General features: G+C 40.3%; 1 protein-coding gene across 1 annotated transcript in view; it reads right to left on the bottom strand.

Annotated features, from left to right (window-relative positions):
• LOC116039115 (collagen alpha-1(XXIV) chain) overlaps positions 1-12,746 on the bottom strand; it is a 96,280-nt gene that overhangs the window by 19,390 nt on the left and 64,144 nt on the right. Inside the window, exons 29-39 of the mRNA XM_031283896.2 lie at positions 12,375-12,428; positions 12,080-12,124; positions 10,421-10,465; positions 7,986-8,039; positions 6,911-6,964; positions 6,726-6,779; positions 6,443-6,496; positions 4,281-4,334; positions 3,743-3,850; positions 2,877-2,930; positions 1,947-2,054 (exon numbers count right to left, since the gene is read on the bottom strand). Coding sequence (XP_031139756.1) covers positions 1,947-2,054; positions 2,877-2,930; positions 3,743-3,850; positions 4,281-4,334; positions 6,443-6,496; positions 6,726-6,779; positions 6,911-6,964; positions 7,986-8,039; positions 10,421-10,465; positions 12,080-12,124; positions 12,375-12,428 — 684 coding nt within the window. The remainder of the gene's footprint in view (positions 1-1,946; positions 2,055-2,876; positions 2,931-3,742; positions 3,851-4,280; positions 4,335-6,442; positions 6,497-6,725; positions 6,780-6,910; positions 6,965-7,985; positions 8,040-10,420; positions 10,466-12,079; positions 12,125-12,374; positions 12,429-12,746) is intronic.

Below are 12,746 nucleotides of genomic sequence, written 5' to 3'. Positions count from 1 at the left end.
GGCTCCAGTTTTAAGTTACCAGTAACTACATTGTTATTTTTACATAAAACATAATAATAAAATATGAACCACTTTACTAGTTTGAACTACTTGAGAGAAAACAACATGCAGCAGTCCCTGATTAACTTCAAATTTCAAAGTGTGTCTGAAGCCACTCTATCATTCACACATTCACTATTCCCTACACATTTCATTTGTATGTCCTCTGTAAATTAATTGTCCTGTGTTCTCCTTTGAGAAGAAAAAAATCAGAAACTTAAAGAGAGAAATTTATATACTATATATTTTTGTTTTATGATGATGCCCCCTAGATTTGTATTAATTCAATGGTTGCCCGCTACACGAAGAGCCACAGACTTTGAACAATACCCCTGCAAGAAATCTCCTTCTTAAAGCTATAGTGCGTAGTTGCTGTTACCCCCGTGAGGAATTCTAAGTAATGACAACAAAAGTGACGAAAGTCGCCAGATGACACAATCTTCTGAACATAGCCATACTGAGAAATACAGAGAGTTGTGTGGAGCTGGTAGTCTTAATTAGCTTTGTAGCAACTCATTTGGCAATGGCTTGAATGACGTTCATTAATATCAAGAAGTTACAAACCTTGCTGAACGAGCGACCGACCGAACAAACATTCACCGGGAAAAGTGCACTGTTAACATCAGTTTGCAGTTAGAAAGATAGCTAATTAGTTGCTCAGCTACAGCACATTAACCAGCAAGTAAATGCACCTGCATGTCACTTCAGTCCAGTAAGATGTTGGTGTGGTCCTTACTCTTCTATACACTAACAACTAGCCGTCAGCCCATGACATGTAGCTACAGCCGAGTTAGTTTACTTTGTGTTCCCTTCTCTTCTGGCAGCCTTCCAGCTGCTGTCAATCAAACACTGACATGCCCCTCTAGTCGGCTGAGAAAAGGACCATTTCTGACATTTCCCCAAAGACCTTTTCTCTTCCTTTAAAAAAGAAATTAATGATCAGGGCTTTAAATTAACACCCGCCAACCTGCCAAATGCTGGTAAAAATAAACTTTGGCAGGTAACATTGTAAAGTTAGTAGACACTGCGTTTGTCTGAATCTAGTGCTATCCACAGTGCTGCGGAGGAAGGTCTGGCTAGTCCATACAGCATTCTGTGATAGGAGAAAAACGTGCTCTGGTTTATTGCCATTTTTTTAAACCAATCACAATCGTCTTGGGCGGTGCTAAGCGCCGGACGGAGCCACGGTGCTGCTGCAAAATAGCCTTGGGAAGAAACTTGTTTTGGTTGAACGTGTACGTTCAAAAGTTATTTTAGTCGTGCAACAGAAATTGGACAGATAGTCTAGCTAGCTGTCTGGATTTACCCTGCAGAGATCTGAGGAGCAGTTAACCATAGTCCTCATAAATCCACCGGAGTTTAAAATGCCAACACGAAGAAGCGGAAGGTAACGTGATCCGGAGGAATTTCCGGGAACACCGGAGCAATCCTGGAAGTGGAACGTCATGGATATAGACTAGTTTGAATGTGCCAGATTGGTCTGTTTTCCGCCCAGAGATTTGAGCGTTTTTGTGTGCGTTTGGCTTGGAAACATAGTCTTTATCTGGCAACCCTGCTTATTGTAGTAATCCATTTCCCATGAACACTATGTCGTGATGTGTCGTACAACCGTCGGCTACATGCCTAGCGTGCATTATGGATGAAATTAAGCAGTAAAGATATTCAAATTTGTTGAAATTAGTAAAACATTTGGCTAGTGAAAAGAATCTGATTGGCTGGTAACTTCAAAAATGTACTAGCCGTGTTGGCTGGTGATTAAAAAAGTTCATATAAAGCCCTGTTAACAATACATTGACTGCAAAAGATGATGACTAAATGTGACTTTGGTTGAACTAATACGATCACTTATCTCTGTACATAGTATGATTCTGAGACAGGATTAAGTGAGAGGAAGAATGGGAACTAACTGGTGTGCCTCGAGTTCCCCTGGCACCTTTCAGACCCGGCTCGCCTGGCTGGCCGATGTCTCCTCGTGTGCCGATCTCACCAACAAGACCTGGAGGACCTCTCTCTCCCTGGAAAGAGACAGAATATCATTAGAGGATGACAAACCGCAATAATGACAAAAATCCAGTATGGAGACTATCGTTTAAGTTGAAAGTCGGCATTCAACTTCTTTTGACAGCAGGAAGCTATCCATTCTGTCCGAATCGTCCTTCAGCAAGAAAACAAATCCATACTAGCTCAAAAGGCAATTTATCTTTAAAGTGTTCATATTATGCTTTTTGGCTTTTTCCCTTTCCTTTATTGTGTTATATATCTTTTGTGTGCACGTTCCGTGACGAACGTGCGTCACTTTGTAACATGTTATAATGCTCGCCTAGCTGCTAGCATGGCACGGCCTCATACTCTGCTTCTGACTGGCTAGTAGTCCTTACCTAGCTTCTGCGCATGTGCGAATCCCAACAAAGATGGAACAGAAGTGAGATGCCTCACTCCGTAGCTAAAACAGAGAGCTCAACACACAGGGTGAAAAGAGTAGCTGCAGCAATGTGCAGTACAACAAAAATATGGTGTTTTTTTTTTAATTAAACCATGTAAACCTATTCTGATATAGCCTCTAAATACAAGTATGAACGTGAAAATGAGCATAATATGAGCACTTTAATGCTGGCTGCAGTCACTTGTTTCCTTCTCAAGTTGACTCATGTTCTCTGAACTCCTGTCAACTTTACATTTGATGCAAATGACAGCTCAAGCAGCTGAAACAAGATGACTCAATGGTTCTCTGGAACAAATTGAATGCCAAAGGGCCTTGGACTGTGTCCTCTTGCTTTCTGCTGTTCCATTGCAGGGGGAAACGTACTTGGAAAAGTGGTGGTGAACAAGGTCCTTACCTTCTTTCCGTGTCGTCCTCTGTTCCCTGGGGCCCCTAGTTTTCCTTCTGGTCCCTGTAACAGGAGATCCATTCAATGATTACCACATACATTACAAATCTATTCTATAATCAGAGGCATTGATACGTTGATACTGTAACTGCACTGCATGAAACACCAACCCGGGTTCCTGATGCTACAGCATTTTTTTCCTTGATCTTTAGTCCACAATGCCGTTTAAAACCAGATTTGTCAGCTCACATGTTTGGAAACTGGACTGAGTGTTTGTAAAACTTCCTCACACAGCTTTGAATATGTGCCCTGAAGCTGCCTTCCTTCCTGACCCCTGTGACCCTTCTGCCCCTAAACCCCTATATATAAATCTGGATCTCAAAGCAAACAAGCACTTAGCAAAGACTTTGACTGACATCCATCATGCAGGACTAAACATTCAAAATCTATAAAATTCCACTGCCACAATAGCAAAAAGGGCTTTGTAGAAGAGAAGGCTGACCCCTAGTGGGATAATAAGGCATTATTTGGTTAAGAGCAGTTTTGTAATCTGCTCCGTCAGTTGCATGTATTTAAAATTCTAAGAGGGCAATTCATTTTGCCATGTCTTATCATTTGCTGTATGCTTAGGATCCATCAATCTCTTGTCTCATATAAATAACCACAGTGGAAAACCAGAGGAACCAGTTGCTCAATAAACTGTAATCTACTGCAACCTTTATTCAGATCTAGTTTTTACTTTAACTGCATGCAAGTGTGTCTTTTCTGAGTCAATCAGAACATAAATATATGCAGCAATTTCTGTTAATTGCCCCCCAGGGTTGTTTTATTAAAATTGTTGCATCTGGCTGTTTAGAAACATAATATAAACTTACACGAAAGCCCTGTTTCCCAGGCTCTCCGGGTGGTCCTGTGAGCCCAGGGTCTCCTTCTATTCCTTTGTCCCCTGGCTCTCCAACTGGCCCACGCTCGCCAGGCTCACCCTGATAGTGTGATAGACACAGAGAAAGACAGGCACACAACCGGGGAAAACCGAGTGAAAGACAGTTCAGTTTTAATTCAGTAAGTTTCAGATTACCAACAGAGAGCGGTCATTAGGTCAGACAAGCTGTGGTGTTCAGAAGCTGACAAATGGCTTTAGAGGAATGGCTTTATTTTCATTTCCTTTATTATATATATTTATATCCCCAAATCTAGTGTGAAATTGAGTCGATAAGTGTATTGTGGTGTGATATCCAGTGTATGACTTGAATTAACTTTTTGAAATCCTTAACTATTCTCTTTGAAGACCTAAAGCGAGCAGAGTCCATTAAATACTCCCTATTATTGTCGTCATATGGAGAGGCCTGCTAGAAACAAATCCATAACTCATTTTGGCTACATGCTTGATTTTGTCAGTAATGTCTTGTTTACCTTGGCTCCATCTTTTCCTTGAGGGCCGTCTTCACCAGGGGGACCAGGAGGACCCTACAAACACATCACCATTTAAAACAAAGAGAAATGTGAGAACTGTGACATTGTTATTTTCTCCGTTATGGCAGATTCTACGTATTGAGCATCTTTAGTAACAGGGACACTGTTTCTGGAAGGAGCTGTTGCTGCTGCTGATGTTAGCATCTCCGATCCTGGGCCCATTAAAGTTAAACTATCTGCACAGCTAGATATCACTAAAGGTACATGAAAACATTTATTTTTCATAATTTGGGTAAATCAACCGATTAAAGTGCACAATTATAGAACATGCATAATGTCCAAGATCATCAATGTATGCAGCTGTCAAAGCCATAACGAGGGACCATGTAAGAGTTACAGGGTAACCTAACACCTAGTCTCGCTTTGCCAGACCATCCACACGCTGTGGCGCGGAGGAGGGTCTGGCTACTCCACAAGGCATTCTGGGATGGGAGAAAAACATGCTCTGGTTTATTGGCATTTCTTTAAACCAATCACATTCGTCATGGGCAGCGCTAAGCTCTGCTCGGAGCTGCTGCAAAATAGTCGTGCGAGAGAAAACTCAGATTGGACAGATAGTCTAGCTAGCTGTCTGAATTTACCCTGCAGAGATCTGAGGAGTAGATAACCAAACCCCTAATGAATCCACCGGAGTTTAAAATTTCAACACAAAGAAAGTGGAAGGAAATGGACATCGGCGAAAATACATGCATCCGGCGGAATTTCCTGCGGCACCAGAGCAATCGTCAAGGATATAGACTACCTAACACCAGACTAAAAAGCAGTCTTTCACTGCCCTCTCTGGTTGAACTTTTGAAGGCAGTTTCACCTCTGACCACAGCCAACATCACTGATGGGTGTAGTTGGGTGGGGTCAGAAGGATGCAGTGTTACATCTGTGAACACACCGGGCAGTGATGTCACTGAAGATCACCTGTACATCACTGCATCAACGTGAGAAGGGAAACCACTAGAGGTCAGCAAAAACAAGAATTTAAGGGGGTGTTACGTTTTTTTTCTTATAGTCAGGAGATTATTAAAAGGGGTAGAGCAAGAATTAAAAATTGGTCTGATACCATTTTTTGCTTCCTGATACCGATTCCGATACCTGAACTTGCGTATCGGCCGATACCGAGTACCGATCCGATACCAGTGTGTCATAGATATTATTGTATACTACTATCCCAGTATGGATGTGATTTCTATCTTTGTTGTACGGCCTGGCTCAGGTTAAACGTTTTGTGAAACAAACGCAAACAATGAACGCTACAGAACTTTATTTTATTATCCAGTTTGACAGTCATAATGGAAAAAGAACATAAATGAACTACTTTAAAGTACATTTTCTTCAGGGCTTAATTAGGTGGTATCAGATCGCTGCATAAACTCCGTACATTCCAGTACCAATACCAGCATTTTAGGCAATATCGGAGGCTTTTCCGATACTACTATCGGTATCGGAACATAGTAATGAACAGATTACTTTTTAATTTTGTCTTGACTAGAGTGGCCAAATGACCACTCATGAATAAATTCTGCTAAGATTTGGTTTAACATGTCAAGTTTGTGGAGACGACTTATTTCTTTTGCCAAAGGAAAGAATCACGTAACCATCTAAAACATGCGTGCCATAAAGCAGAAGAAACTATGATGTACAGTAATTGTAATCAGTGACTAATAAAACAAAAAAATACCCTGTACATTTGTATTGTGGAGAATGTTAAAAATATCACATATGATCTCAGATATCTTTGGTCCAAGTGTAGGCAGTTAGGCAAGATGAGAGAATTCAGGGCAGAATGGACAGTTTCTCAGACATCATCTAATTCTTCCTTCATCCATTAAACTGAAATAAGTAAAAAATGCACTGGGGTTTGATGTTTCAGCAACCTTGTTAGAAAAATGTTGAATTGAATTCTGTGGATGAAACAGTAAGATGAGTCTCAGGCAGTCCAAGTGCTATTTTTATAGTCCATCAGACAAAAACAATTCCATCGCTCTGCTTTCTTCGGGCCGGGGGATTAGACATCCTCATCAAAATGAGGGGGAGTAAATATACGACCGGGTTAGATTTACCCAAACACAAGGAAGGAAGGGATTAGTGGGTTATTTGCAGTTACTTACTCTCATTCCCTCCTGTCCCTGCTCCCCTTCAGCTCCTGGAGGCCCAACATCACCCTGCAGGGACACAAAACACAACATGGGGCTGTCTGGAGGCCAAAACACTCATATGTGCATGCACAGTGCCAGATTTATACCAACCACTGATGCTTGGATCTGAGGAAGTGTTAGACTTGACAATCAGCTGTTGTTTCCTCCAAGGCTACAGTTATGTCAAGTACAAACTGACTGAGAAAGTTCACGGCTATTCACATTGCTGGAGCGTGGTAGGGACTGAAGCACTGACCTTTGACCCCGGCTCTCCAATAGCACCCGGTTCCCCCTCTGCACCAGGCCCACCCTACAAAGATGAGGAACAAAGGGCATGACTTATGTTCAATTTGCACTGTATGCATATGAATGTCAACTATAAAACCCCCAAACCCCTAATAACGAATTGATAAATAGTGACAAATATTTAATGTAATGTACTTCAGGTCCTTGCTCTCCATCAGGTCCAGCCTCTCCAGAAGGTCCTTTGGGTCCCTGCAAGAACATTAACCATCATAAGAAGCCTTAAGGACGCTAGCTTAATGATACAATAATATAATTGCTGTTCTTACTAGATACAGTAAATAGGGGAAATAAAACATCTGTACAACATAATATACAACTCTAGCATATAATGGCAAAACAAACACATAGAGTTGAATGCTTAAGTCTGTAGAATAGGGAAAGCGGAGAACTGAGAATGCCTGGAGTAAAACTGAAGACCAGCCAAAGGCAAGATGAGACCCATAACACAAACCGAGTCTAGTGTTATTGGAACCTCCTATCCTAATAAATATTTGTATCTGATTGTTTGACATTCTTGATGTCCCTGAGGGGTCGGCTGATTTCCAGGAAAAGTCAAGAACTGGACTAAGACTAATCCAAGAAGGGAAGCACAAGGTACGGTGCTGAAAGGTGCGAGGGACACGGAGAGAGAAAGCAATAAATATAGACAAATCTAAATCTCTTTCTCTTTTCTCTAAATCTTTCAATTTCTCGTAATAAGCAACATCAGAGCTAACGGTGGCAGTTCTAGACCATTTCAAATGGAGGGGCCAGGCTGGGGCCAGATGCAAATTTAGGGGTACCAAGTATATTAAGCACAAGTGTTACATACCACCAACCCTCCATCGATTTGGTTCTACAAAAGACTAACGGTACACATATAACAATATGTTATTTATTACTGCACATGAATAAAATCCCCTCTTTGGGGATACAGGTGGGGTTAAAAATGTATTAAAATATTTGCCCCAGTTAGGAGGGCCAGAGGGGGGTCGAGGCTTAATATTACGGGGGCACTGGCCACCCTTGCCCCCCCTCGTCCCTAGAACCGCCCTTGAGAGCTGTGATAAAGAGATAGTGTTTATGTAATAATTCCAACCATGACAGCTTTTTTCTCACTTTTGTAAGAATAATGATTCATTATGGATTCCAGACAAGTCTGTTGTTATTGTTTGTAGTTTTCTGAAACAACCACATCAATGTAACAGTCAGAAGATGTTAGCATACTTACTGGTTCACCGTGGGGTCCCCTCTCCCCGGTGCTGCCTGGAATACTTGGTTTACCCTGGAAACACACATGCACACTCATGAGCTGCGTGTAGCGTCAGTCATTAATTTATGTAATCACAGAAAACAAGCAGCAAGCTTGGCTTTGGCCACGGTCCTCTTCTCATTATTATTATTATCACCATCATCATTGGCAACGCGACCACAAACATGTATAAATACAAATATTTCAGACATGACAGGAAGTCTTTGATGCGATGCAAACAGATTGGCTTTCCTGCAAGGTCAGATCTCTTTGTAGTCCAAACATTGCATTGCCAAGTTTAGACAAGACACGCTAATTTCCAACATGTTGAAAAGTGTTTAGTTCAACATTGACAGAGGACGCCATTACTTTTGAATGTGAGAGATAGCAGCTTGTTCCAAGTATTGAAATGAATGTGTCAAAGTTTGATGAGGTAGCAATTAATTCAGTAGCATCAACCATTAGCCATTAGGTTTACTAACTCACGATAATTAACACTCAAATAACGTTTGCTTCTATTGACTGAGTAGATATGACTCAAAATAAAAAAAACAACAATATTTTAAATGTCTCAAACTGTGTAAATGAGGTATTTAACGAGTGAAGCTGGATTAATTGAACAAAATGGAAAATAAAAGAGTGGGAAAAACAGTGAAGTGATGTTTTCACGGCTCACATATTATGTATAAAGCCAGCGAGAGTTATTGTCAAAAGTGAGAGAAGATTTTAGGGAAACAAGAAGATGTATGGAAACTGCAGTATAATACAGTGCGTTGTGATAACTACCACAATCACTGACAAGTGCATTGACTACAACATTGCATTCAGCACTGAACTTAATGGGCTTTGACATCACAGATACCAACATGGTTTTGGGACACATTCACTCACTGATTTTCATCAAAGAACATAGAAATGGCGAGGAATTATACATAATATATATTGAGAGAGATGTTATCAGTCACAAGATGGCGCTATGAGTCCAGAAGTGGACAACAGAAAGGCAACCCCCCCTCCCTCCCTCCCTCCCACCATCTTTAGCAGATACAGAAGTGTAGCTAGAGTAAGTTTGTCAAATCAGTGAGGTTGATAATCTGATTTAGAAGTTCTTCATTTAACATCAAGCAGCATGAGCTTAGAAGTACAGGTCACAACTAGTCCCAAATATGTGTGTGTTATGTCCATGTGTGCATGTCCAGATGAGAGTGAGAGGACAGGCCTGCACATGTCTATGTGTGTATTTGTGTGTCTGTTAAGAGTAATTACAAACAACCCTGAAATGTCAAATGCTAAGCCAACACATGATTAGAGAAAGTAGAAAGCAGCTCATTTGTCAATGGAAAATACAGTAACACAAGCCAAACACCGATTAAGCATGCGGGTGACAGGGCTTTTCTCTGACTGGGGATCATCCTTTGTAAGTCCTGCCACAAATTGATGAAACTATAAGAAACATACTGTGGATATAATGACCATGATATGACTGTTAGACAGCCCACATGGATCTGCTTTTGAATCTGTTTTTGATCAGTTTTTGTTTGCATGTTTCTACCATCTGTGGAACATCAGTTATTTCATCCGTCCACAGTTCAAAAGCATATAAAAACTACCATCCATCTTTTTTATGGTTAAAAAAAACAAAAAAAAAAACAAGACTCAAGCAAAATGGTCCTTCAAAGTTGCCAAAAGTCTGTCTATTGTGTGGAACTAAAACAAGACACAATAGTCAATGTGTGTCCTACATCGCATTCTTAGCTGCAGAAAAAAAAAAAAACTTCTCCTCAGGGATTGTTAAAGTCTTAAAGTGGAGCATGAACAATTATTCAGCTGGCTGATATCATCGACCATTATTAGCTACTGCAGATATTATCAGTATCAACCCACATAACAGTGCAGTGCATTGATGCCAAAGATATGTTTGTGGTAATTTAGAAATACTTTTGCCATTATATGTGTCCACCAGAGAGCCCTGCTTTTATAATGTACAATTTCCTGCTCCACACACAAAGCATGTGAAGTATTACTTATAATTTCTTAAAAACAGAAGCAGGCAATTCAGCCAAGTGTGTATGTTGTGTTCATTAAAACTGTGAGTCATTACAAATTCATGTTAGTACAAATGCACCTCACACACCGGTTTAATTAGGGGGAATACACGCACATGTGTTTTGATTATGAGCCTGAAAACACCGCTCAGTCTTTTATTTTAACTTCCTCTTGGGTGACTTTATGGGTGCACACTCTTTAAGTAATAATTATATATATATATTGCAGGTGAAAAGAGGATGTGGAAATGTTTTACAAGTCTGTGTTGTCTGCTGTAGGCATAATAATGCTACTTGCTAAAGTGAAGCGGATAATTAAAGCTCTGAAAGAGACATCCAGCAGTCAGAATTCAGTTACACATTACTTACACTCTTCCCAGGAGGGCCTCTCTCTCCTGGACTGCCAGCCTTGCCCTTCAAAAAGAGAAATCATTATATGACATGCAGTTTCAATCAACCCAAATGGTTTCAATTTATTCTGAGAGAAATATTGGCAACATATTAATCTTCCATGTCGGATGGTTGGTGATTTAGTGTGTGCTGGGTTTTTCAATGATCCGGTTTTATGTGTCGCTACACATTTCCCTGCTGGTCCTCAAGAGGGAGCAGCAATATCATTATCCTGATGAATATATTGGCTTCCTTGTTGTTTACATTTTATGTATTTGAGAATTTCTCTCAGATGAAAACAAAATGCAACGTGTGCAACTAGAGACAGAAATGAGAGTGTTGTTAATCCGGCCAGATGCATTTGAATGTAAACAAACTGTATTTATATAGCACTTTTCTAGTCTTAATGACTACTCAAAGGGCTTCAATGTAACATCACACACATTCATACACTGTGGTCAAGGCTGCCGTACAAGGTGCCACCTGCTCATCAGATGAACATTCACACACATATACTCCGATGGCGCAGCATCAGGAGCAACTTAGAGTTCAGTGTCTTGCCCAAGGACACTTTGACATGGGACTGCAGGGCCAGGGATCAAACCACCAACCTTCCGATTGGTAGGCGACTGCTTTACCACCTGAGCCACAGCCGCCCAATGGTTCAGCACAACACAAACACTTGAAATGCTCGGACATTAACTTGTTCTATGGAAACATATTTGCAGTTAACTGCTCTCCTAAGCGTGCAGATCCATAACAGTTTTACAGATTTTGATGTCAGTCGAACCTACTGTCATTAGCTCATAAATGTGTATACCATTGTAACATATGGACGATGGACGTCAATTACAAATATCCTTTTCTATCAACTACACTCAACCTAAATGGAACAGCACCTGAGGAGGCATCACATATACGTAAACATACAAGTAAACATATGCATGCACATGTCCACACCTAGAATGGCTGTGCTGATGTTCTTGTACACTTTTGGATAATTGGAGAATGCACTTAAAATGTCTTTATTAAAACCAGGCATCACAGGTAACTCTAAAGCTGGATTGTATTTTCACTCAGCTAGTTATCAGTTAAATATAAAGTTTATGTTTATCCTGCTACTCCTCTACATATAGCTCAGGTTTCCTCTCTACAAGTTGGCAGCAAATAAATAATAACTTATTTTTTGTATAACCTGATACAGGAGCAAAGAGACAAAGGCAAATAAAAACTGAAAGGCTTACCAAGCTTTTATAGAGACCCCACGGTTATATGTGGTAATGTCTTTTCCATGAGGTGAATGGGCATCTTCAAAAGGGATGCATGTGTTAACCTAGATGCTTCAGGATGATGCCTTTTTTCTGACTATGATTATTCTTGGCTTCAGATGAATGAGGGCAAATATAAATTTGCCTTTTCATTTCTTAAGAGCCTGAAGCCTTCATCCAGAAATGTGTGACACATAAAACATTTAAACCATCATACTCATTCAGCAGGTACCTTACAAGTATTTTTTATTGCTTTGACTATAAACTTTGCAGCATGTTATTATCTGTCTTTTTTTTCTGTCCTTTTCTTACATAAGCTAGTACAAGATGAAAGACAATTGTAAAGGCATATTCATTTAAGACTACTTACTATGAATCCTGGCTCTCCTTTTTGTCCAATGTCACCCATTTCACCCTGAAGAGAAAAGGTTTGACACATTTTGGAAAGGTATTAGAAAGAAAAAAAAAAGTGTGACTAATGAAATAAACCATTCAAAAGCTCTGACAAATAATTTCAGCAGTGTCCCAAATTGAGCACATAATCCCAGATGTAATCTTGTACCTAATATATAGGAGGATGGACATATTTCAAACAAAAGTACTATATTTATTCCATCTTCACATGCACATTGGGATGTTTCCCACAGGGTGGTGTGCATGCTTACCTTGGTGCCCTCAGGGCCTGGTTCTCCCAGTGGGCCTTCTGGACCTTGGGGCCCCTATGCAACAGGAACATGAGACACACCTTTGAACATCACTCAACAAATGTTCAGTACTGTAATACATTTACCATCAAAGCATCATACACACGTTGACGTATACAGTTAACGCTGAAATAACACCAACAACAAAGTAATTAGTCTGTATTATTTATCTACTCAGGGTTTTTTCAACCCACAAACATTCCAGGGGTTTCCCAGCATTGTAGCACCACCACATAGGTAGGGTGACAGATACAAATCTGTAAATACAAACTCGTTTCTCTCCTGTCTGCTCTTTCAAGACTTTTCCACTTTCAGCCAATCTGTTGTTTCAAT

This window comes from Sander lucioperca, chromosome 11 (genome assembly GCF_008315115.2).
Source record: "Sander lucioperca isolate FBNREF2018 chromosome 11, SLUC_FBN_1.2, whole genome shotgun sequence".
NCBI lineage: Eukaryota > Metazoa > Chordata > Actinopteri > Perciformes > Percidae > Sander > Sander lucioperca.
The sequence above is the reverse complement of the archived record's forward strand: the minus strand, read 5'-3'. Positions and strand labels throughout refer to the sequence as shown.